This window comes from Haplochromis burtoni, unplaced genomic scaffold, assembly GCF_018398535.1.
Source record: "Haplochromis burtoni strain Fernald_Lab_line unplaced genomic scaffold, NCSU_Asbu1 Contig_275, whole genome shotgun sequence".
NCBI lineage: Eukaryota > Metazoa > Chordata > Actinopteri > Cichliformes > Cichlidae > Haplochromis > Haplochromis burtoni.
In genome coordinates, this window is record NW_024582636.1 from 213,318 (window position 1) to 238,202 (window position 24,885).

General features: G+C 41.1%; 1 protein-coding gene across 2 annotated transcripts in view; it reads left to right on the forward strand.

Moving 5' to 3' along the window:
* Positions 1-7,582: 7,582 nt before the first annotated feature.
* Positions 7,583-24,885, forward strand: part of adcy5 (adenylate cyclase 5) — a 93,358-nt gene continuing 76,055 nt past the window's right edge. For both annotated transcript variants that reach the window (XM_005940077.3, XM_005940078.3), the window contains exon 1: positions 7,583-9,689. In XM_005940077.3, coding sequence (XP_005940139.1) covers positions 8,754-9,689 — 936 coding nt within the window. In that variant the 5' untranslated portion in view covers positions 7,583-8,753. The remainder of the gene's footprint in view (positions 9,690-24,885) is intronic.

Genomic DNA, 24,885 nt, shown 5'->3' on the forward strand with positions numbered 1-24,885 from the left:
CTGCCTTTAAGCACCTCATCAGCAAAGCAGTATCAGCAAAAAAGAAATAAGTATTTAAATAAAAACTCCTTTTTTGTCATATCTCTGGTGATAACTAGCCATGCACAGATTTGTTGGTTTCACAGTATCTGAGATTTCTGCCTCCATCACAGTGCATTAGAGGTACTTTGGATTTTTGTTGTGGTTCCCAGAGAAATGTCACAGAAGCAAAAAAAAAACAAACCCAAGTTTCCAAGTTTTTCTGAATCAGTAATTGATGATAGGTTTTTAAATACACACAGAACCACCCATAGTGCGATGCAGCCCCTTAATAAGTTACATGCATGTTTTATAATTCACAGGAAAAAATGCTCCCTTGGTCACACCATGTGGTTTTTGATTTACTGCCCTGATTACTTTTGGAAGTCTGTAGTTAAAATAAAACTTGAGGCTGAAATCTCAGAAACAACTATCTCTTAATTTGAGGGGATTTGTGTACATCATGCTCCATTATGCTGTTTCTTCTAAAAGTCAGTGTCACGGATTACAAACAACACAAATTATGCTGCTAAAGTTCAGCTTGCTGTCACGATCCTAAACCACTCCTTTATCCTAGCAATGTAAGCACCGAGTGGCTGTAATGTCAAAACCAGCCTTTGTTCTCCTTTTATTCCCCACATTATTCTCCTGAAATGATAGAGCATGATCAGGAACATTTGTTGGACATGTCTTGCAGAAGCACAAGTGCAGCTTGCTGTAAAACTGCATGAAAGAGGAGATCTGGCTGTCTGCAGGAATGATGATCTATGTTATTAATCTCAGTTTAGAAAAGAAAGAAAAGACACAATACAGAAGCATGGTGTGTTACTCCAGAATTGGTTTTCCTGAATAAAGTTTTGATACAAATGTTTTGCATGGGGCCAGCAGACTTTGTGCAGGTGTGAATAACAAGTATATATTTACAATAAAGCTACAATATGAGAATCATATTTGCTATTTTCATGTATAAATGCATAAACATGACTACCATGCACCTGTACACAAATAGCCCTAATGGACCATTGATGGTGCCTGTGAATTATAATGCCTTTCTCATAATTTTGGGGGGGAAATGGCTTGTTTTGTGTGTGCATATGTGTGTTCGCGCGCCTTAATGTACCAGTGACTCACTCATACACTATGTAGGTGGGAACATTGTCTGTTGTATAATATAGCAGCATTGGACGGCTTTACCAGCTAAATACAAGCCAAAACCAAGTTGCCCATTAGCCTGACGCTGTAATGAAAATGGACGGGGTGCATAAAGCTGGGCAGGATAAGCACTAATCAGCGTGACCGCCTTCCTCATTTGCGCTGCTGTTAACATATCATGCCTTTGGACGTGACGTCTGTGGTGCAAATACTTTGCAGGCTTGGGCCCAATCGAAATGAACTGAAAAGTAAGCCTGCTGACACTGTGCACCACTGTCAGTGTGATCTAATGATACATAACATGCAAATATAAAGATGTGCTGTACACAAATAAAAGGCTATATTTATATGACGAGGAAGTGAGTGCAGAGTAAACAGGGGCATTTGTATTATTAAGAATGAAACTACAGACAGCTTAAAATAAAAGAAAGTTGTTGTTTTTTTTAAATATAACACATGGACAAAATTTGCAAAATGCTCTCATACTGGATAAATGTTATAATGACCCATGGGTCTGTCTGTAGGAGGCACGTCTGTTATGGACTCGTTCAGTAACTAAACAGGAAGATTTTACAAAGATCGAACAATATCGAACCAAACAGGCAGCAATATTCTGTTAAGTTATGAAGAGCTGAAACCTAGAGCCCCAACTTTGTTGTTGTTGTTGTTGTTGTTTGTTTTTTAGTAAATTTCAGACTTTCCTAGTGAACTGCAAAATCTCTCAAACCTTACAGCCCCAGCTGGTTAGTGTAAGATATCTGTTAAAAGCAAACAGAAAAAACTGGTATTTCTATATATACAGTCAGGGTAAAAACAAAAGTACAAACTCCACATAAGGGCAAAATGGTCCTTACCAGATCTAAAAAAATAAGTAAATACAACCTCACATGACATTTTACACCATGTGATTATTTCTTTCTTTTACAAAAAGCCAGGTTACAGAAGCAGTGTGTGAAAACCAAAGTAAACTTTTAAAGCTTCAGCAGGAATTAAGAGGTAAGTAGCAGGTACTGCTAAGCAAATGCACTTAATTAACAGATCATAATTTCACAGTTTGCAGCTCTGAAGCATTCAGGTGTGTGCCAACACAATGTCAGTTTGTGAAATGCTGTGCAACCTTCAGAGGGCTGTGAATGAACGAATGCCTGCAGATTTCAATGCACTGAAGCGACATTGTAAAAAGAGAGAGGGCCAAAATTCCTCCGCAATCATGTGAGAGACTGATAAAGCCATACAGCAAACCAATCATTCAACTTGGTGCTGCTTAAAGTGTTGTACAAGGTGTTGATGGGGAGCAGTTAGTTTTCCACACAAAGCTTCTGCTTGGCTTAGTTTCTGTTAAATAACTAATGACATAATGTAACATTATAATATATAATGTTTTGTAGTTTATCTGACATTATATTTACCTTTCAGACCTGGTAAGGACCACACGATTTTTTATTATGTCCTGGAAAAAAACACAATAACAACAACAACAAAAACTTTCTGCAAGATGTGTATGTAAATACCATCACTTAGCAACAGCAAAGGGCCCTGTCAACTGCTACAAGTGTTAAAATTGTTGATGACAGCTGAATACGAAATGTTTTTTTTACTTCAACATCATCAGAAATATCTGCTTTAACGATCCCCTATACTTACATCTTTCTCTGAAGGTACACATTTTAGCCAATACAACCAAAACCTAAGTACTGATACTTGCTAGCCCATAATAACACACTTTAACCTACTAAGACCCGAACTTTTTCATGGCATGAAATTTTAATATCTCTTTGCTATTTGGGCTGATTGAGACCTGATGAATGGAAAAACAAAGAATGATCTTTTTACCTGATGTAGTTTCTGAGAAAAATTATATCCACCTGAGGACGTTTGTTTTAAATTTCGATAGAACATTATAAAGTCACAATTAAGTAATGATGTGCAAAACTCTTTATTTGGTGTCTGAACACAGCAGCGTTTTTCCTGAGTACAAAAACTAAATGAGAAACAACAATTGTGCAGCTTTGAAGTGCTGCTAACAGTTGCAGGAAGACGTACGCCTGCAACAAAGTCAAAAAACGTAAAAGATTTCAGAACATTGCATGAAACACGAAACATTTCAGGTAGCAGTGTAATGTCGTCGTGAGTGGATATCAGGCCCTTGTATAGCAAAATTAAGTATGTCCACATATGTGATGTCCACATATGTGGATGCCAGGTCCTAGGAGGTTAAGACTGTCTAATGTTATTCTATCTAATGCAGGATTCACAAAGACTGGCTGGGATTTAAAACCTCATATCTGAAATACTCTAGTAAGTGAGTGTGAACTTAATTTATTGGATAAACAGATAGTATCTCTGACTGTATATGTAGGGCTGTGTGTTTGTGTGTGTGCGTGTGTTCGTACAGGTGAGACTGTAAAGGCTGCTCTCTACACCAGGATGAGTCACACAACACTGCAGTCCTCCTCATTTTCTCCTTTCCGAGGAAAAGAGAGACAGAGAAACCAGCGCAGACTGAATTCTCCTCCTGTGGGTGAGGGCCTCTTCACCGCGGTGTCACTTCTTCACGACACAGTATCTTTGTGTCGTTCTGCGTCTTTACTCAATTCAGCCGACACATCCCCTGTAAGTCTGAAATAACTGACGTTATTTTAGACAACAGCGAATGGTTTATGTGGGCGTTATGATGTTCAGCAAAGCATCAGCACAGCACATAATAACCGATTCAGTGGATCAGTGCTGCTGCTCACCGAGGCTGGTTTTCTGCTGCCTCAAACGCTGCCTCTAATTGAAACAGGGTTGAGTTTTGATTATTCTTCTTTGTGCTGCTGAACAAGCCGTGGCAGTAATTCAGTGCACCGGGATCAGGTTAGAGTCATCCCTCTGCTAGCTGCATGTCCTGGGTGACTCATTTCTCTCTCGTTTCTTTCTCATCACCCTTACTTTTGTCCGTCTCTATTGGAAATTCACACACATGAGGACTTCACTGATTTTTCCCCTTAAACATGATAGTGCCTTCTCACTGTCTATTTGGTGGCTGAGAATGGAGTCATAAAGTATCAAAAGATCCCAATTGAATTTGCACAGTTGTCATGGTGAAACTGAAACTACCTGAATACTTGAAAGGCTGTTTTGGCTTACAAGTTGAGTTGTGCTTTTCAGTTCAGATTTAATTGGCTATGATATAACATCTGAAGAGCTGCCAGTGAGGGTGAGAGGTGAGAGTTAAAAAAAAAAAAGAAAAAGAAAAGAAAGAGAAAAGCAAGTAAAAGTTCTGCATGTAAAATATCTCAGTAACTACTCTGGATTTAAATGAAAGACAAAAACACACCCGTCCATTAATTTTCTTAACCATTAATCCAGTTGAGGGTCACAGGGTTATTGGAGCCTTGAAACAATAGGTTTTCATTTAAAAAAAATTGTTTCTTAGTATGAGTGTGGCTACGCCTTCGCCCACGCTGTGTAAAATGTTCAATTTCACGCTCAGGCGATGGCAGTAGTGTTCTGTGTCACATCAGCCACAAACACAAATGTGTGTGTGTGTGTGGTTGTAATCACTGTGAAATGAATGTGGATATTCTAACTGTATATTATTAGCCACGATTTAACTGCAACTTCTCGGTTATTTGTTTGCTCTTCAGAGGATTAAGAGCATTGCTAATTTCATTTCAAATTAAGACATTTGGCTTTAACTGGAACAATCGATAATGTTGGATGACTCAGCCAGGGTAACTTGGAGTTGAAAGCTCTGTAATATCAGATAAAATAACAGGGAACATTGACACGCACAGGCTGTGGAAATTTGTAAATCAAAATGATTCAAATGCACTGGCCATAGTTTGCACAAACTTGGCTTGATTTGTATTCGTATAAAGAAGCAGCCACTAGCAAACAGTTCTGTGCTTGAAGGCCCTGCTGTGAGAAGGGTTAGCAGAGTTTCCAGTTTTTAACTGATTGGGATGCTTTTCAGCAACATCTTAGCCAACCCGGACAACAGCGAAAAATATGTTTGCATTTTTTTCTGAAGTAAAAGCAAAACTACCTGACACAAGCCCCTTTGCATGAAGAAGGGCATCTGGCAATTTTTACCCCAAAATGTAAGCAATATAAAGCATTAGTTATGCACATTATATTCCATCTTTTAAGCCAGAGATTTAATTTTAATTCAGTGTTTTAGTGACCTTATACTTGTTAAGAGAAGTTCTTATTGTTCCTAAGTTGATCATGTATTTTATAGGTAAAAATACACTATGTAAAATATGAAAGCCATTCCTCACACACTTTGTATAGATTGGACTCTGTTTCATACCATTTCAATTAAAAGTCTGTCTAAATGCCTATAGAGGAGAGACGTCTAAAACTGATGGCAATAGAATTCCTATGTAGATGCAGATGGACTGCAGGGAGAGTTGGGAGAAAATAAGAGAGACTCTGGCTGCAGGTATGGAGCAGGTGGAGAGAATAGGAATGAAAACCCTAATGGGAATGGGAGCATACATGAGAGGGAGGCAAGGTAGTTGGACTAGTGGTGGTTAATCTGGTTGACTTTAAATGTCAAGGTGGGTGCTGAGGACAAATGAAGAAAAGAGTCCAAGCTGGATGGGGAGGAGACTGAGGAGTCAGGAGTGAAGAATAGGAGTGATTTGTACCAGTGGGAGTGAGAGGGAGTTAGTTATCCAGCTAGACGAGTTGGGGAGGGTGCCACTGATGAAAAGGCAGGTAGAGCTGGAAGCAGCTGGGACAAAGATGCTGAGATTTGGGCTGGGAGCAATGCGGATGGGCAGGATTAGTAGGTTAAACAAGGATATTGAAGATGGTGAAGCAAAAAGGAAAAGAGAAAGGCCAAAGAGGAGATTTGTGTATGGGCTGAGAGAGGATGTGAAGAGGAGGGGTAGAGATAAATGATCAGAAGCGAGATATCCAGGGCTAATAATGAGCACCTGTTATGGGGTAAATAGCAATCACATGAAATACAGCTTGGGTGTCCGCATACATTTTGGGCATGAAATGCAGGTGTGGAGTTACTTGTAAAAGGTAGGATGGTTTTCTCTGAAATGTGGTGAAGCTGAATGACACAGCACGTGCAGTACACGTTCATGAATGCAATTCTGAGAAGGTGAGAAAAAAAAGGAGATCAGCAATAGTCCCTAAATAAACCCACAAACACAGGCTCTTTGCAGGAACTGAATATGGTTGCTTTTCTCTCTGTGCTGTGCTAGGTATGTGCAAGAGAGCAACAAGGAAGCAGAACAAGGAGTCATAAGACAAGTTGAGAAAATCAGTTGCACAACTCGGATTGAGATTATTTTGTATCAGATTTATATCTGAGTCTCTTTTCATTTGATGAGGACAGCGCTGAATAGAATCCACTGTTCTCTCCGTTAACAGCGAAAGAATTCCAGAAAGGGCAAAGGGAATTCAGCTGGAGGTGAGCCGGTCACAGCAAACACATGAGGCTCCCTGTCACATGCTCCCAGTACATTCATTAACACACAGTTTTCTTTTCCCCATGTGTAAATGGCAGCAGAGACATTTGCAGGCTTTAAAGTGGAAGAGCTGAAAGACAACAGGGCATACCTGTGCGGTAAAATGAAGGGCAGACAGTAATGTCAGGATGATATAAAGAAAATCCCATTACAAGTGGATCAAATCCAGTGTGAGCCTGTAAATGACTAAATCTGTTAACTAAACAATATTTAGGCTGTAGAACAAAAACGCTTCACAATAAAAGCCATGACTTAAAACAAAATCAGACTGGACCAAAATATAAATAAAGAAAAATACATTATTTATGTAATGAGCATGTACTTCGGTCTAGAAAAGGACAATTTTACTTTTTTGAGCAAGAACAATGTGAGGATATGAGTGAAGTTGTTTTAAAGAGAATTCTGGCAACATCGGCGGTCATGTTGAAACGCCTCTGGGAACTTTTACAGTTAAGTTGAAGTATAAGTTACATTTGAATGTAATTGTCACCGAGAAACAAAAACCACATGTATTGAATCACCAGTCAAATCTCATTAAATATAAAGGGCTTATGAAGATTGGTTGCCGCCCCCCTAAACAAGGTTTTAAAACCTCTTTCTGTTAAACCCCTTTAGTGCTCTCTGTCCTGACTAATGTCTCTCAACCTGCTATAGATCGCGGGCAGCTGGAGATGAACAAATCTCTGTGTTACTGGAGTAGGGGGACGCAGTTTGGAACTGGCAACCTGCTGGGGGGTCACTGAGATAAAATTCAACCCATGCTGTAAGGTACGTGTGGGGTGTGCCATGCGGGCTATCCAGCTGTGAGCGCAGTCCCGCCCATTCATCGAAAGCGCCCGGGGGTCGCGCAGAATCTGATTTGGATTGACCGAGCTGTCATCCAATGAAAGCGCGTCAAAGCGTGACTCACCCCTTTTCTTTTCCAATGGAAGCGGGCCGGAGAGGCGGATCAAAGGAAGCAAACTTGGTTGAATGACCATTAAAGCAGCAATCAGCGGTAAATATGTTATGATGCCACGCTCCAAACGCACACCGAGTGTATTGTCCGAGGCGCCGGGAGCGCACTTTTGCACCGGTTAGTCACTTTGCGAAATGGCCGTGCGCAGGAGGAGTGTCGCTGCAAACCAAGTCGGGGGTGGGGGGGTCGCTCTTCAGGGATTTGAACAGTGATGGGCAGCTGTTGGACATTGATTTGGCGCAGCGGCTGACGGTGAATTGAACAGTGCGGTAACGCGGGTTTGTTTTTGGGGTTTTTTTAACCATGGACGGAGAAGCTGTCTTTTGTGGCTGTCAGATGAGGAGAAGGAGGAGGAGCGGCTGACTTCTCCTCTCTGCTCAGTGCAAGTGTGAGAGAATCGTGATGCTGATTTTTGGCCAAACGTGAGGCTCCCCCGCCGCTGCCGAGCAGGCTTCAATGTTCGCTCAGTACAGGTGCATCAGGATTTGAGTGGACGTGATCAGAGCCGTCACCATGGCATTCACCTTCATATGGCATCCCACCTCCGTCTTTTCCGCCTGCAAACCGCTGACAAGGATACAGGAAACGTGGCTGCACATATAACGGATTGGAATTGGCCAATTGATGCTGCTGCTTGCACTATGATCTCTGGGGAACTATCCGAGTTGTGTAATGGTTTTATTCCATTTGCAGCGCGTGCCCTGCAACCTCCGTGGATGATGGCTAATTGGGCCCAATGATGTAGAGCCAAATCCACCTGGATCTAATGTTCCCTCCTCTCGTGGCTCCCCTGTGACTTTTTGCGCATGTTCAATTGTTTTTTTTAATTCCCAGAGCTTTTCGCTATTCTCGGCTATTGCTTTTGGTGATTTCATTTTATTTGTAAAGGCTTTTAAGGACGACTGTTTGCTTCTGAAAGTGGCGATTAAACTGACTGCTAACTTTACATTTTACAGTCAAAGCCCCCGGGCTGTCTGAAGCGTGATCAGCTATGGAAAGTTCAGCTAATAAAAGACATTTAATGCGACTCATCCTTGGGACTAAATAGTTCCCTTCCCTCTTTTAAGTGGAACAAACTTCTTTTTCCCTCCCCTGTCTCCTATAGGCTATTTGTTTAGATAACATTCTGTCACTGCATCTACTTTTCCACTATGTCCAGATCAAACAGTGTCAGCCCACCCGGAGTCGGTGCTCCCGGGTTGAGGGGAGGGACCGAGCACAGATCAGCTTGGGGAGAGTCTCAGTCTGTGGCCAACGGGTGCCCATACTCAGCAAGATCTCCGCGCAGGAAGCTCACCCGGACCAACAGCCGGTGGACGGAGGAGGATGATCTGGACCACCGGCCGCCCGGGCGAGCCTCCACGACCGTCAGCAGGGTCAGCTTCAGGTCCAGGTCGGCTTGGCAGGACCATGGAGAGGAGAGCCGAGACAACAACCGCGCGTCCTCTAAACGTCCAGACGGCGAGGTGAGACCCAAGTCCGTGGAGCTGGGTCTGGAAGAGCGGAGAGCCAAGCCGAGGACCGACGAGGAAGAGGTCATGCCCGAAGTAAACTTTTCCTTCGTGGCGTGCTGCACCAGCGTCATGCACATTTTCAAATCCAAAAAATTCCAGTCGGAGAAGTTGGAGCGGCTCTACCAGCGCTACTTTTTCCGTCTCAACCAGAGCAGCTTGACTATGCTCATGGGCGTACTTGTGCTGGTGTACACGGTCATGTTGGGCTTTCACTGCTCCGGTGGGAGATCGGGACCGAGCGTAACGTACGTGGTGGTATTTTCTGTGGCCATCTTCCTCACGCTCGTGCTCATGGTAATCTGCAACAGGAACGGATTTCACCAGGACCACATGTGGGTCGTGTGCTATGTGGTCATCCTGATGGTGTTGGTGATCCAGGTGATCGGAGTACTGCTCGTACAGCCCAGAAGTGCCTCGGAGGGGATCTGGTGGACCGTGTTCTTCATCCATGTCATCTACACTCTGCTTCCCGTCAGGATGCGAGCTGCGGTCATCACTGGAGTTATTCTTTCCGCCATCCACGTGGCCATTTCTTGGATGTTAAACGAAACGGACAGCTTTCTGTGGAAACAGGTACGTCGAAGAATGCGCTCTGTTTTTAAACGTCTGCGCAGAGATGTGAAGCCACGCGTTGCGCGCAATAACGCACATTACACACATTTGTTCAAAGCATCCCGGTGCTGAACGTTTCTCTCACGATCAAGTGAACAAAAGTGATAGAGAAGTAATAGAAATTGTAGGATAATAAATGTCACACACACACAGTGGCAAGCACAGTCTCTCTGATGGGGAAAAAATGGGGGACCCTTTTCAAAGCCACTTAAATCACTTCTGTGTGAGCTCTCAAGGACAGATTGTCCAAAGTGTGTGACTCTTCATGTCAGATCTACCAAGACAATCAAAGATCAGAGAGGGTCTTTGAGTGTGGCCATTAAAAGGGTGTAAACACTTCTGCCTTCAGCTGTGATCTGATCTAGATTATCTGAAGCATCTGAGACCGCAAGTTTATTATGTTAACCAAAGTGCCTGTGTGGGGGGCTTTGTGGTTAAGTCAGAGTCAGGAAACTCCTAGATGCGAAAAAACAAACAAACAAAAAAGTGAAACGTGTTTACTTGAAATATTTTTCCTTTCTCTTTTTTGTGGTTTCTGGTTGTCTTTCCAACACCGAATGACTTAATTGACAAGTTGAGCTGGTGATTGGTTAGACAAACACTTCAGTCTGAGCGAAGCCACTGGTTGGCACGGAAACAGCAGCTGGCTTGTTGCTTTTCAGTGGTGCCAGCAACTGTGGGCTCAGCACAAGTATAGCTATACAGCCAGCTTTTTCCTTTTGCAGTTAGAATTCTCTGTTTTCACTTGCCTCATAAAATCTCATTTGTTCAGCAAAACTAACAGTGCGCAAAGAGCCTGGTTTAATGCCAAATACTATCAGAAAAAGTCTGACACCTGGACAGTTATGAATTAAAAGAAGAGAAATCGTGATCCTTTGTTATTACGATATCCAAATTTATTGCATTTCATTGTTCTGTTTCATTATGACACATACCTGAATATTCCGTATTTTAGTCTTGCCATTTTAGCTCTTACTAAACTTGATCACAGTGGGTTTGCGAGGATGGAGTTAACCCCTGTTTATTGACATATAGCATTCATATAACAGTCTGATAAACATCCTGTGCAGAGGATGTTTATCAAACATTTGAACATGATATAATTAGTAAAACACTGAAAACACTTTTCTAACCGCAGAGCTATTGCATATTTAGGACTAATGAAGTTATAAAGAATTAATGTGCAGCTTAAACACCTGAAATCAAAGCTGTTTAACAGAAGGGAAGGAAAAAAGTGTTTGGGCTTAGCTTTGGAAAAACTGATTTCAGATTGTTTGTTTTACATCATCTGGCCTCTTAATAAGCTTACAGCTGATAGTTTCAGGGGATCTTGTTTTATTGTTCTGCTGAGCTTCCATGTTTCCCATAACATCCAAATTCCGCTGCTGGTATTATTATCCCACTTGGACAAATGTGGGATGGATGGATGATATTATTATTATTATTATTATTATTATTATATATATTTTTTACAACGTCAGTATTGCGTTCAACACATTTGTCCACATTTGGCTGGTGGACTTTATCTGTAATAAATGCACTCGTGCAAATGAGTTTAATTTTCCACCATTATTTAAAGGCACACTTAATTGTGTTGACTACTAAGCTCTATTAACTCCTACCTGCTCTCTGTTACGTGTTCGCATGTTGCCTTTTGTTGTTAACCCATTTACTGTTTTTTTTTTCTTTACAAGGCTGTGTGCTGCTTAAACATCATAGCTCATGTACAGTCAGCGCTCCTATAAAGATGTCAGAGTTTATATGGAGAAAGATGCCTATTTATAGCTGAAGAACCTCCACAGGGATTCATCCTTAAATCCTGAACTACAGTAAATTTGTGGATTACTTTTTTTAGAGGCCACTTTAATAGTTGGGGCATGTTCCATAATGAGGAAATCTTTATGTTATAGTGTGCACTTCCATTTTAAACTATACTGTAACTCAAAGGATGACATTGATTGCATAAAGATGGATTGCTTAAATTGTATCATAAAAGGAGAATGCAGTTTTTAAAAAAGTTAAATATGTGCTCACATGAAATTTGATGCCAGCAATATATTTCAAATAAGCTGTGATGGGACTGCAATAGACTGCAAAGTTTAATAGTAAGATAAGCATGCAGTTTGTTTATTTATTTTGGAGCCACATATGTACTGCCACCCAGATTTGAGCTTCCTTATTTCAGAAGGATGACAATAAACTACAATGTGCAGCAGCATAGCTCCATGAACTGAAAGTATTGGGTAGATATGAAACAAAATATACAACATTTTCAACGTATGCTGCGCAGGTGAAATCCTATCCATTTAAACAATGCATCCTTCAAACACCTTTTTTTGTTTTGTAGTTTTTATTGGATTTAAACCCAACATCACAACAGAACAGTGAGCAGCTGCTTATGAGTCTGGAATAAAGAGAGGCATTTGCTCCATCAGTGAAAAGTACTGGATAGAATAGCAGATACGTCTTCAGTTATCGCTTTGACAAGATTTTCAGAAAATTTGACCTCTGATGCGTGATGTCGAAGTAATGAGATTCAAACTCGTCCAACATTTTTAGTGCATACACCTATGATAAGAAAGCCCTATGTCACTTTGTTCTTGAGTTATTCCAATCACAAACTTGGGTGTCCATGCTGCCTGCCTGCCTGCCCGGCAGGGTGACAACAATACCGCATCAACCTTTTACGGCTATGGGGGGGGGAAAAAGTGCATGTTTTTGAATGTATAACACAAGAAAGTCCAAGGGGAGATGTTCTGTTGTTATTTTAATCCATGCTTATTAGGGGCTTTACCAGAAACCCGCTGGAATAAAATGTTTTTTATTCCAGCGGAATAAATAGTTTTTCTGTGACATCCATCCTTCATATGCAGATTACACAGATCTAGGAGAAGAGACAAGGGGTCCATCTCCAGCTCACGTCTTCTTTTGTCCTCCACTTGTCCAATTTCTTCAAAATCCTTAAGAACACACTACACACCATGGGAGTTGCAACATTTTAAGCTAATTTTGCTTTGCTCTTTTATCTTGTTGGTGCAAAAATACTATTTTATGCATATCAAACTATGTTATCTTTGGCATTTTCCATAAAATTGATTCTTTGCTAAGGTGGCTGTTATGTGCAGACACAAGACTGGTTCATCCCTTGAGTTTAATGCCTTTTTTATGCTTGAATGATTCACAAGTCAGTGTTAAGTGGATCAACAAATAGTCTTTCCTTTGGAAATGGTCAGGTGCAAGGACTGGACTGAAAATGAGTGAATAAGTAGCCAATGTCAAAATGAAGACCACTTTAAAAAATGACAAGAAAGTCTGGCTGCTTGGAGGAAAAACATAAAGACACGAGGGGTGGCTCAAGAATTTTGCACTATATATTCCTTTTTAATACTTGATGGATTGCCTTTAAACTGTTTCCAATTAATTATTTTGTTTAAATAGTTTCCTAATCAATGCATTCCTTCGTTATTTAACTTTGGTTTTATGGGTAACAGGGTTTTATGTGGTAACAGTTTCCTGTGCCATCGTCCATAAAGACCACAATGAACTGGTCAGATGAATCTGGTTTATAATTTTCCTTTAAAGAACCAGTGCGTTACCTATGCCAGCTTAGGCTCCACCCAAGCTGACGAGTGCCTCTTCAAAGGTTTGAGGCTGCTGTTATGACAGGATTACCAAGTAGGCACAGCACAGGCTATGATTTGCTGCATGTTTCATATATTTTTTGAGTCTGTTTGTAGCAACGACAAAATTAGGGATGTTACAGAAAACCCGTTTTCGCCTTTTCTCTACCAAACCTCTATCAAAAGAATCCGTTCTCTACAAATATGCACATTAATCGTCAGCTATAGTGTGCATTCACTATTAATAGAGCTTTATATGTTGTGTCTCCTTGTAGCATTGCAGTGTCGACAGCGCCACTTTCTTCACTGAGTTTGCAATGTTCAGTGGAAGCTTTTGATAAGTCTTGAAGCAGGTTCTTGTTCAAGTGGTTAACAAACAAGATGCACACATCAGAGACGGCGGTGTGTCAGAAAGAAACCTGAAGCATCAAGACTCGGGAGAGATTGAGATTGCCACACCTGTTAGATTAGCCACGGATCCTCTCCATCAGCCATGACTAAGCCCAAATGCAATGCAGCCACGCCATTTGTGGGTCCAGGTGCAAATCCTGTTGACCAGGTTCTGAAATCTTGTGTAAAGCCTGAAATCAGAACAGTGGTGGCTGATGTTGTCACGCCCACGGTTTTCAAATGACATTTTCAGCAATCTGGTGTCGATATACCCATAAATTGTTCAGGAAAAAAAAGAAGACAAATCCTGATAGAGGGTAGATTATGATACATTTAGGAGGGTGATCCAGAAAAAAACGGAAAAGGAAATGTCCTTGACTGTATGTGGGCCATCAGTGGTTTATCCTAATTTGGAAGGAGAACATTTAGTTTGAGTACCATGATCTCACATGAGCAGCCCTGTAAACTCCCCACCACGGCTATCACAAACACCAGAAAGGATGAACTCTTTTATGCCCTTTATTTCTTTTTGGAATCTAATTTTTGCTTATATGCAAAACTCAGACTGATTTATTAGTTTTTTTTGTGTCTGTGGCATGTGACCCCGCAGGTTTGTGTTTTCTCAAAAAGCAACATTGTCATTTGATGTGCTGATGTGAGTGTGTGGGAACGAGCTGCTGTATTTGCTGTTCTTTCCTTGCCACGCTGTTGTTTTTAGTAAATCTGTTCTCTCCTGTTTATACAGGAGCCAGCTCTCTGCTGAGTGGAACGAGTGCTGTGAGATCCTCAGATAATCGGGTTTCTGAGTCTTCTGGATTTTTTTTGCAGGCAGTTTTTAAAAAACAAAACAACAACAAAAAAACGGCGAGTCAATCTTGTAATCTTTTCTAATGCTCGATTTCATGTGTGGACATTGTGGTGCCAGAAAACCCACAAGTCTGCGCGGCCAGGGTGATGTTGATTTTTATCATCCATTCATTGTGAAGTGTGTATGTGTGGTATGGCTTGTTTGGTCGAGCGAACACAATGCTGTTCAAACTCTGGTGGTGCTAGATAGCGGAGCCGGGTGGAATTGAAATGCATTTGGCCAAATTAGATTATATGTGTGGATGTAGAAAAGCAGGGGGCGTGTAAATAGAGGTGCACAATATTTGCTTTATGACAATAAATACCAGAACAGAAATTTGCTGCCTGTCCAATAAGGTATTCATCCCTTGGATAAGTTTCATCACTACTAGGTGGCAGCTGGTAATGTTATGTGTGTGTTCTGGTGAGAGCGGCCCTCCAGCTCACAGCGGATCTCCAAAGCAGAGCAAGAACTTCTGTCACCAGATGTATTTCAGGACATCATTGCCAAAGTCCATCCCAGTATGCCATGGGAGACTGAATGACACTGAGCAGTGCTGCAACAGCAGTCTGAACAGCCTGCCCGTAGGGAAACACTAGAAGGGGAAAGACAGAAATGAGCTGGTTAGCAGTGACTAAACTTTTAAGATGAAAGCGAGGGGATTGCTCAATAGTAGAATGATGGTGTTGTTATCTCAGACAGCTGACAAAATGAAAATAAATTGCAAAACTTTCTTGAGCAGCCGTGACTACACTGTAAAAAGAAACTAACATTTGCTTAAAATCTCTGCAACAAGATTCAAGATTCTTTATTTGTCACGTGCATAGTTATACGAGTGCAACACAAGTTCGAAATCTGAGAATGTACATTGTGTAGTAGTGTGTTAAAGTGTCTTGTGCAGTAGTGAAGCCAGAACGATCAGGCTCCTCTTGAGCCTCTATGGTGTGGAACCTTCTGCCTGATTGCAGAAGCTGGAACAGTTTATTGCTGGGATGTGACAGGTCCTCCAATATCTGAGCTGCTCTAGTCCAGCATCTCCTGGTGTAAATGTCCTGTAGGGAGGGGGGAGCAGCCCTTCAGCATAGGGCTGGGCGATATATCGAGTTTTTTAAAAATATCGATATATTTTCATACGAGATATAAGATGTGACAATATCGATATAGTCTATGTTACGTTATAATTATACTTGTGGAGCCGCAGGTTTGCCTCTCTTTCGTCCACTTTTGTCTCTACGCAACGTTACTCGGCCTCGCCTCTCCTTCACTGAACACAACTCCCCCTCCCCCATAGCTTCACCTGCAGGCAATGACAAGATGAAAGCGGAAAATCTCCGTTAGCGAGTTACCGTGCGTGGGGCTGGACGGCGTCAACGTGTTAGCGAGCTAACCGCGCTAACGAGCTAACCGCGCTAACGACATGCAGTCCGGAGGGGCTGCACGGCCTAAAATCCTTTCATTTTCTCAAAAATCGACAGTGCGTCTTATGTATGAATTCTGGTTGTGCTTACTGACCGCGAACCGATTTTATATGGTACACAGCGCTCGGCAATCTGTCAAAAAATGTTTTAATATGACTTTGCTAAGCTACGGAGCTGCACCACTTGATGGATTGTCGGAGGATTACGGCTACCGAGGAGGAGCCTCGCGGAGTGATACGTACTGTGTGTGTATAAGGACCACAAATGGCACCTGTTCAGAGACGTGGTGCAGCTGTGAAATGAAATCTGTGTCTTTGTTATTACGCTCAGCGTCTATTAGTTTACATTTTGACTGCACAATTGTGAGCTTTTTGTTATGCACAAAAACAACATTGTTTTCTTTTATTTATGGACCATGATTATTTAATAAATGCTGATAATTTATTTTTGAGTAATTTCTTCATGTACATCTACGCTGTATGTAAATAAAAGTGCCCGTGTGACATCTGGGACACAGTGTGACTAAGAACTCTCTTTTTGTTCTTAACTTATGGCTTAAAAAAAAAAATCGAGATATATATCTTATATCGCCATCCAGCTAAAAAATATCGAGATATGAATTTTGGGTCATATCGCCCAGCCCTACTTCAGCAGTGTTCTGCAGTACGGGTCACTCTCTGAAGGGCTTTTTTTTATCCTTGACACAGCTGTTCCTGTACCAGGATGTGATGTTCTGTGTGAGGATGCTCTCCACAGTACCTGTATAGAAAGTCCTGAGGATCCCTGGAGAGACCCTGAACTTCCTCAGTTGTCGGAGATGATACAGGCGCTGCCTAGCCTTTTTGGACTGGACATGCCAACAGTTTTTCATTCAAAAATATTAAATAGATTGGAAACCAGTCAAATCTCTTAAATATACTTTATTAGTCGAATAACTACAACTAAAACTAATTAAGTTAACGTGAATAATTAGTAGTAGTACCACATAAACTTGAGTAAGTATAACTAAAAATTAGGAAATTAAGTGTTAGTGAAAACCACATAAAAATTGAGCAGATAATACTGAAATGCTTGGTAAAGGTAACTGACAGCCAGACTCATTTAATATAAAAATAGTTCCAGCATGTCCCGCCATCAGACGCTGTTAAATATGACTGGGAATCTCAACTTGCATGTAAGATAAAACTGTTGGCTGTTTAAACTGGCTAATTGTTGCCAATGAGCTTGTGAAAATGTGCCTGTGTTATGACCAACATATGACGTTCAAAGGAACTCAGTGCAAACTGAAGAAAAAGAACATACAGAAAACAAGAAAATATAATATATACACGGGAAAAATATAAAAAAAAAAACTTGCAGTAGTGTGACCGTGCCTAAAAATGTGTCATGAGTGTTCTGAGCCATATGTTCGGGGTGGCCGTAGCTTAGGTGGTAGAGCAGGTCAGCTACTAACCGGAAGGTTGGCGGTTGAATCCCAGGCTCCACCAGTCTGCATGGCAAATGTCCTTGGGCAAGATACTAACCCCATGTTGCTCACCGATGCATTCATCAGAGTGTGGATGTGTATGAATGTTAGACAATAAGCACTAAACAGCAGTGTTGGGGAGTAACGGAATACATGTACCGCCGTTACGTATTTAAAATACAAAATATGAGTAACTGTATTCCGTTACAGTTACCGTTTAAAAAGGTGGTATTTAGAATACAGTTACTTTGTTGAAATAAATGGATTACACTGCGGTACTTTCCTGTTTCATTTTGTCGCGGGTCAGGACTGTTTGGGTTTTGTTTGACAGCTACGTTCTGTTGTTCCAGGCGGCAGCGTTACGGTTGCCATGGTTACAGGGCGACGCTCTCTCTCTCTCTCTGCGACTGTGTGTTTCCTGGGTGAGAGAGCGCCTTTTCGTTGTTGTTGTTGTGCTAAGCTAACAGGCAGAATGCTACAAGCATAGCTCTAAAGAATGTAGCATCATGGGCAGTGTAGTCCGTGCTGCAGGGAGAATGGACTGCCATACACGTTATGGGTCTGTGAGCGCGAGGAGGGAGAAAAAGGGGAGTGGAAAGGTACGAGTTGTCATCGAGGAAAAACGGGAGCTGGAAGCATGTAAATATAATAATAACCACTGCAGCCAAGAAGAGTGCCTGACGAGCCCAGTTGTAAGTAAGCTATTAAGACTCGACTGTACACCGTGTTCGTGTTTTCCTCCGAAAACAATAAGTTCCGTTGGAGCAGCCTTTCAACGCCTCTCTCTGTCTCTCGCAAGAAAAGTTGACCCACACAACAAAGTAAAGCTATTTTTCGGCTACGAGCCGACAGGGACCCCGCCGTATTAGTCAGAGGTCCCTTTACTACAGTTCGGAGTCGCGGACCTTCAGTAATAGTAATAAATCACACAGCAATAGTACATTCACGTTGTTGTAAAAAGCATGATAATATATTAAGTAATCCAAAGTATTCAGAATACGTTACTGTCATTGAGTAACGTAACGGAATACGTTACAGAATACATTTTGGGGCATGTATTCTGTATTCTGTAATGGAATACATTTTAAAAGTAACCTTCCCAACACTGACTGCTAAACAGTTTAGAAAAAGTGCTTGGGTGAATGGGTGTGATTGGGTGAATGAATTCGTTGTATAAAGCGCTTTGAGTGCTCAGATAGAGTAGAAAAGAACCAGAGTAGAGTCAGTCCATTTACCATGTTCGAAATGCAAAAAACAACAACAACAAAAAAAGGTTGGTCAGGCTAAGACTCGTTTTCTCTACCTTGTAACTTATGTGCTCCTTTGTTAATGTTGTGAGACAATTATCAAAATTCAGCATCCCCAGGAACATTTTATCTGTGAAATTTTAAGTGTTATGGTTGTTGTATATGTTGATGTCACGATGCTGAAAATAGAAAATAGTTCCTAATTTGCTGATGTTTTGTAAATTTTTGTTTTTTCTACTGCGGCCACGTGACATTACCAGGATGGCAAAAGCTTCGGACTGAACTGGATTATGCATATAGCTTAAAAAGTCAACAACGATGCTTCATATCATTGAAGGTGACCTAACAGCGAACACCAGTAAAATAATAAGACATGGCAATAACGTTTAACTATAGATGCATGTTTTGAAAAGGAAACATGCTGATCACAGATTCTTACTGTTTTGAAATTGCTTTTGAATACAGAAAAACAATCATTTTAGTGTGAATTTGACTAAAAGCTGTCTTGAAAGTAAAGCTCTTGTAGTGAAGTGCAAAAACTAAAAAGAAAAAAAAAATCTTATCCCTCTCCCACTTGAAGGAAAAATGGCCAAGTAGGACAGCAAACACAAAAATCATACTAGAGCTTAGATTATAAAACAAAATCAACAAAACAATAAAAAAGGCTCATGGGTTTGTTTTTTTTTATCCCCAAGTAAGTTACACAATAACCATCATGACACAAGGACGAGCTCAGACCCTCCCTCAGGCTAATGACCTGCATGACAAACAACTTTCAGGTTATTGTTCGTTTTTAGTACAATTACCTTTGCTTTTTTAAAACATGGTCCAAAGATGACTAAATAACTAAACCTTTTGATGAATATGCCCGTCCATTTAAGAAGTCCCGTGATTAGGGATGGGCAATATAAACGATATATGATAGAAACGGTATAAATTTGGCCAATGATAGAGATTTTGACTATATGCGATAGCGCATGTTGATGATGTCATCGAGCTGTGCCTGTTTTGGCCGAAAGCAGTGGCTAAAACCATTATCATCTGCAAATTATGCCGACAGTCATAGCAAAGAGATGAAACACTTTTGAAATATGGGGAAAGCCAAAAACTGCACTTCCTCCACTTCCGTAACATTGATTCATTAATGTTGAATTCTCTCGCAGCTGTTCTAGTCCCATGTTGTTGCAGTATAATAATAACTAACCTCGTATTGTGGATGATCTCAATTGTTCTCCTGACTGAAGTTTGGCCTGTGTATAGCATCCTGCTATGCGATTGCATTTGTCCCTGACCACCAGAATCCCTCACGTTAACTTTTGTCGAGTGGAAAAAAAGTTGGCGTTCATCCTCCAGCTTCACTGTGCTAATGTTATGCTAACATAGCTGTGTTGCTAGCAATCACGTAGCACAACATTATATACGAGGTAGTCCAACTTCAGTAACCCTGCAAACGCCACTGCTGTTTAGTTTTCTGTCTTCATTTATGTTGGAAGTGGTAGCAGAGCTGAACGTTTGAATTAGTTTCAAAAATCTCTCAGTCAGAACATGGTATGAAATGTTTAGGTGGAAACTAGCGAGCTAACTTCCTGTTAACTTCTAACTCCGTTAAATTTAATAAATTCTGTTTTCATGGATGCCTTGATGTTAAACTTAGTTGTTACACCTGGTAAAGCAGCCTCGCTGATGATTTAATTAAAGATGAAAGAATTTAGACCGTTTTTAACTCTTAGTGTTCGTTTGACTTTGGGACCTGAACAGGAGTTTTGGACCCAGATTACTCCGCGAAGCTCCTCACTACGGCAGCCGTAATGCTCTGACAATCCATCAAGCAGTGCGGCTTACCAAAGTTGTACTAAAACATTTTTTAACAGATTTCTGCACGCCAAAATCGGTTCGAGGTCAGTAAGCACAACCAGAATTCATACATAAGGCGCACTCTCGATTTTTGAGAAAATTAAAGGATTTTAAGTGTGCCTTATAGTGCGGAAAACACGTTATACAGAAGAAAAGAATATATCGTGATATATATCGTTACCGCACATGCTTCAAATTATATTGCATATGAATTTTAGCAGCACGGTGGCACGGTGGTTAGCACTGTTGCCGCACAGCAAGAAGGTCCTGAGTTCAATTCCACCATCAGGCCGGGGTCTTTCTGTGTGGAGTTTGCATGTTCTCCCCGTGTTTGCGTGGGTTCTCCGGGTACTCCGGCTTCCTCCCACCGTCCAAAGACATGCAGCTTGTGGGGATAGGTTAATTGGATAATCCAAATTGCCACTAGGTGTGAATGTGCGAGTGAATGTGAGTGTGAATGGTTGTCTGTCCCTATGTGTTAGCCCTGCGACAGACTGGCGACCTGTCCAGGGTGTACCCCGCCTTTCGCCCTATGACAGCTGGGATAGGCTCCAGCGCCCCCCGCGACCCTGAAAAGGATAAGCGGAAGCGAATGGATGGATGGAAATTATTAACATATTTTTTGCATTTGGTGAAATATTGCCATCTACAATGCAAAGAGGTGATTTTCAGTTTCTGAACCTTTACTGAAAGGGATCCAGGATCCAACTCTAGGAATCATTTTTGATATACCTTAAAAGTATATGTGAGATTCTTGGGGTATTTTAGATCTGGAGCACAGGAGCACGTCCCTGAAAGCAACAGGCTCTGCTGAGATCCCTGAGATTACTGAGCACAGTCCTGCCCTAAATAACCATCCCTACATCAGTAGGTTTGACTGTCCCGTCTCGGTTTTGCAACAGGTAAGTCTTCATCACCTCCTCAGCCAAAGCTTCTTGAACACAGACATCAACAGCATCCTCCTGTAGACATAACAAAGAACCTGAGTAAGCTTACTTTTATCCCACATATTTCAAGATATGGACACACAAAAAAAGTGTTTTTCACATGAAATGTGAAGCTACTTGGTAACAAGCTCTCCATTCTCTTATCTACGTCATAGCTTTAGTTTTTCAGATTTTAAATTAAAATTGAAAATAGTCATTATTTAGAGCTGATATTTGTATCCAGAATCTAAAAAATCAGCAGAAAACCAACATTAAATCTTTGCTTGATATCATTATGTTGTTTCTGCATGAAGCACTATAATATCTTGGGGGGTTTTTTTTTGTTTGTTTGTTTGTTTGTTTGTTTGTTTTTTTGCCTGTCCCGTTTGGATCTTTAGCCATCAGAATTGTTGTCTGAAGGCCAAGAAAGAGAGCAGCACAGCTCCTCCCGAAAACCCCCAGTGTCTATATGCATTTAATATCTAATATCTTGTTAACTTGATTTCAGAATTAACACATCAATCCTCATGAAGTACTTTGAGTATTTACCTTTATCTCCTCCGCTTGGTATAAGGACTGGACTTTCTTCTCTTAGCATCAGGCTACTCTCAGTATAAGTGTATTTTCTAAATGGCTTTAACTGGTATAAAAACAGTGCTAGGTGTTAGTGATGTGGGCCTTTTATATTAGATGACAATAAAAACCTTGACATCCAAATGGTATAAAGCCACAGACTTGGCCCAAGCAGCGTCAGCCCAACTTACAGCTTATGTTTATGGCTTTCGCCCATACAAAAGAACATGTAACAACCTTTTCATTATTTTTTTTTTATTTTTTTCACTGATCGGTAAAAGTCCAGTTTCCTCCAACATACACGTTGTGCCGCGACGCCAAAAGACAACTGAAAAGTATAGATGCCAATCTCTTAAATGTTTTGACTCTGTTTCAAACAGTTTTATTTCTCTGAAATAAATGTAAATAAAATACCTTAATTTAACACAAAAGCATCTCTTACATTTTTAGACATCTATTTCAGTATATCAGACTCAACTAATCACTTAAGTGATATTCAGAGTTTTAATCAAGGTCATCTAACTTTTAATTATAGTGATATTTACTAAACCTCTGAATTACTTTTTAGAGTGTACATGCCTGCCTGAGGATAGCCTATGTGTGGGAGCGACAGCATGCATGTTCGGTTAAGTCATTGTTTCTGAAACTGCAGGGCTGGCCCGACTCATGGGATGTGGAGCCACTGCAGGTGGAGGACCTGGAGCGAAAATGAAGTGACTGAATATAATTCTTTTAGGGAAAATAAAGAAACAAGAGTTTGAATGTGATTTAAGTACATTTAAGTGTGGATTTTATATATTCATCCAGTAAGAGTCATCGTCTAAGGAAGAGGAAATGATGGGACTCTTTCTATCAGTGTATTTCACACACTAGAACAGGTAAACCAGCTTATCTACTAATTGGGCCGTTGGTGGTTCAATCCCTGGCTACTCCAGTAATCATGCCAAAGTATCCTTGAACAAGAAGCTGAACCCTGAGTTGCTCCCAATGCAACTGTCACTAAGATATAGAACATAAAAAGTGTTTGTGTGGATGAATCAGCGATGTTGTATAAAGTGTTTGAGTAAAGAAATCATTGTGCTTCATGTAAAGATGCAGCCGAGACTGAGTGTTGATTTTTGTTGTGCCGCTCTTTGCTCTACATTATCAAAACTTGGCACACAAGGTGGAATGAAATTGTCATTCGCTATGCACTTGCCAGTAAATGCAGCCAGGAGCTGCCATCCTGCCACAAGAAATAGATAAATTTGATGATTTTTCTTTTTTTTAATAAACTTGCATTATTTTTTAGCCCCAGCTGATGCCACTTAAGACACTTTATCACTTCACATAGTTCCCTCTGGAGCCACAAAAGGTGTAAAAAACCCAAAAAACTTTGACGTGCACGATTGTTTCTGTTCCTTCTTACTCTCCTCTGTACATCACTTATGAGGAACACTGTTATTAGCCTGTGTTCACATACAATGTGTTGCTGGTTCCACTTACCTTGTACTCAACATTCTTAACATAAGTTGGGGGATTTCTCATGAGCTCCTGAGATACTTCCTGGGTTTGTTTACTGAGCTTTTTTTCCCCCCTTAGAGTTTAAGGCTGCTGGAGTGAAAAGCACTCTTTCCATTCTCTGCTGCTCGCTCTCCAAGCGCACAGAGGAGGGCATGTAAGCAGACCAGTCCTATATTGGCAGAATTCCAGTGGCAACAGGGTTTCTGTCTATCTGATTGAATTGCCTGTTGCTCGTAATGTGTGGAAATTGAAAACAGATGTCCACATTGTCCTCCTTCCTTTACCTGCCTTGTTACATCCATCCCTTCTGGTCCTGACCTGTTTCCGAACAAGCTTTTAATTTCCCTCGTCCCCTGCAGACAGACTTTTATCTACTTTCCTTCCCCAGAACTAGCTGGAGCGATGAGATAGAAGTGGCCCCTGGGAAAATTTTCTAAATCAGAATCTAAACATCAGATTTCCCATCGCAAGGTTTACTGCCTTGTCTCCATCCCCTGTGGCAGCATCCAAATCTATAGTTTCAGCTGCTTTATGTTTTGTTGTATTTGAGAATGCGAGCACCCTGAGGCTGAGGAGAGCGACGGACGATGATGCCGTGTCGGTGATTGTATTTGAACTACACGTGGATGTGGGGCTACCTTGAATGAGTAGCTATCAGAGACCACTGCTGATGTACTCTCCCGAGAGTCCAGAAAAACTGTGCTCAATACTCCTGTAACTTAGCAACAGCTTCTATTTCACAAATATCCACCAACTTCTCTCAGTGCTTTCCTGGGAACGCTTGAGCATTTTGACCTGGCCTGCACGTCATTTTGCCTGCTGGGTCATAATTTCAGTAGAAATCTTGAGAAATGGCCATACACGTTTTAAAGATACAAGTTTGGATTTAGGTGGACAAATACGGTGTGTATTTTTTCTTTTTTGCCATATTATGTCTAAAGACCAATGATGACATGTGCGTTTTTCATTTCGTTGCTTTCCTGACAGTAGAATTTTTTTCTCTTAGCTTCTTTGTGAGGTTTTTGTAGGACTTCAGGATCATAAAAATCAACCTGGAGAAAATTCATCACAATGTAAACGACCCCTCCCCCTTTTCTTTCACATATCAAATTTATTTAAGTGGCTGCTGGAGCTCATCCCAGCATTCAGAGGTGAGGAGATGGTACAACCAGGACAGGTCACCAGTCTGTCTCAGGACTAACACAGAGAGACAACACTCACACCTAGTGACCATTTAGAATTGCCATTTAACCTAACTCCACTACCTGCACATCTGTGGGAGGAAGCCGTAGTATCCAGAGAGAACATGCAAAA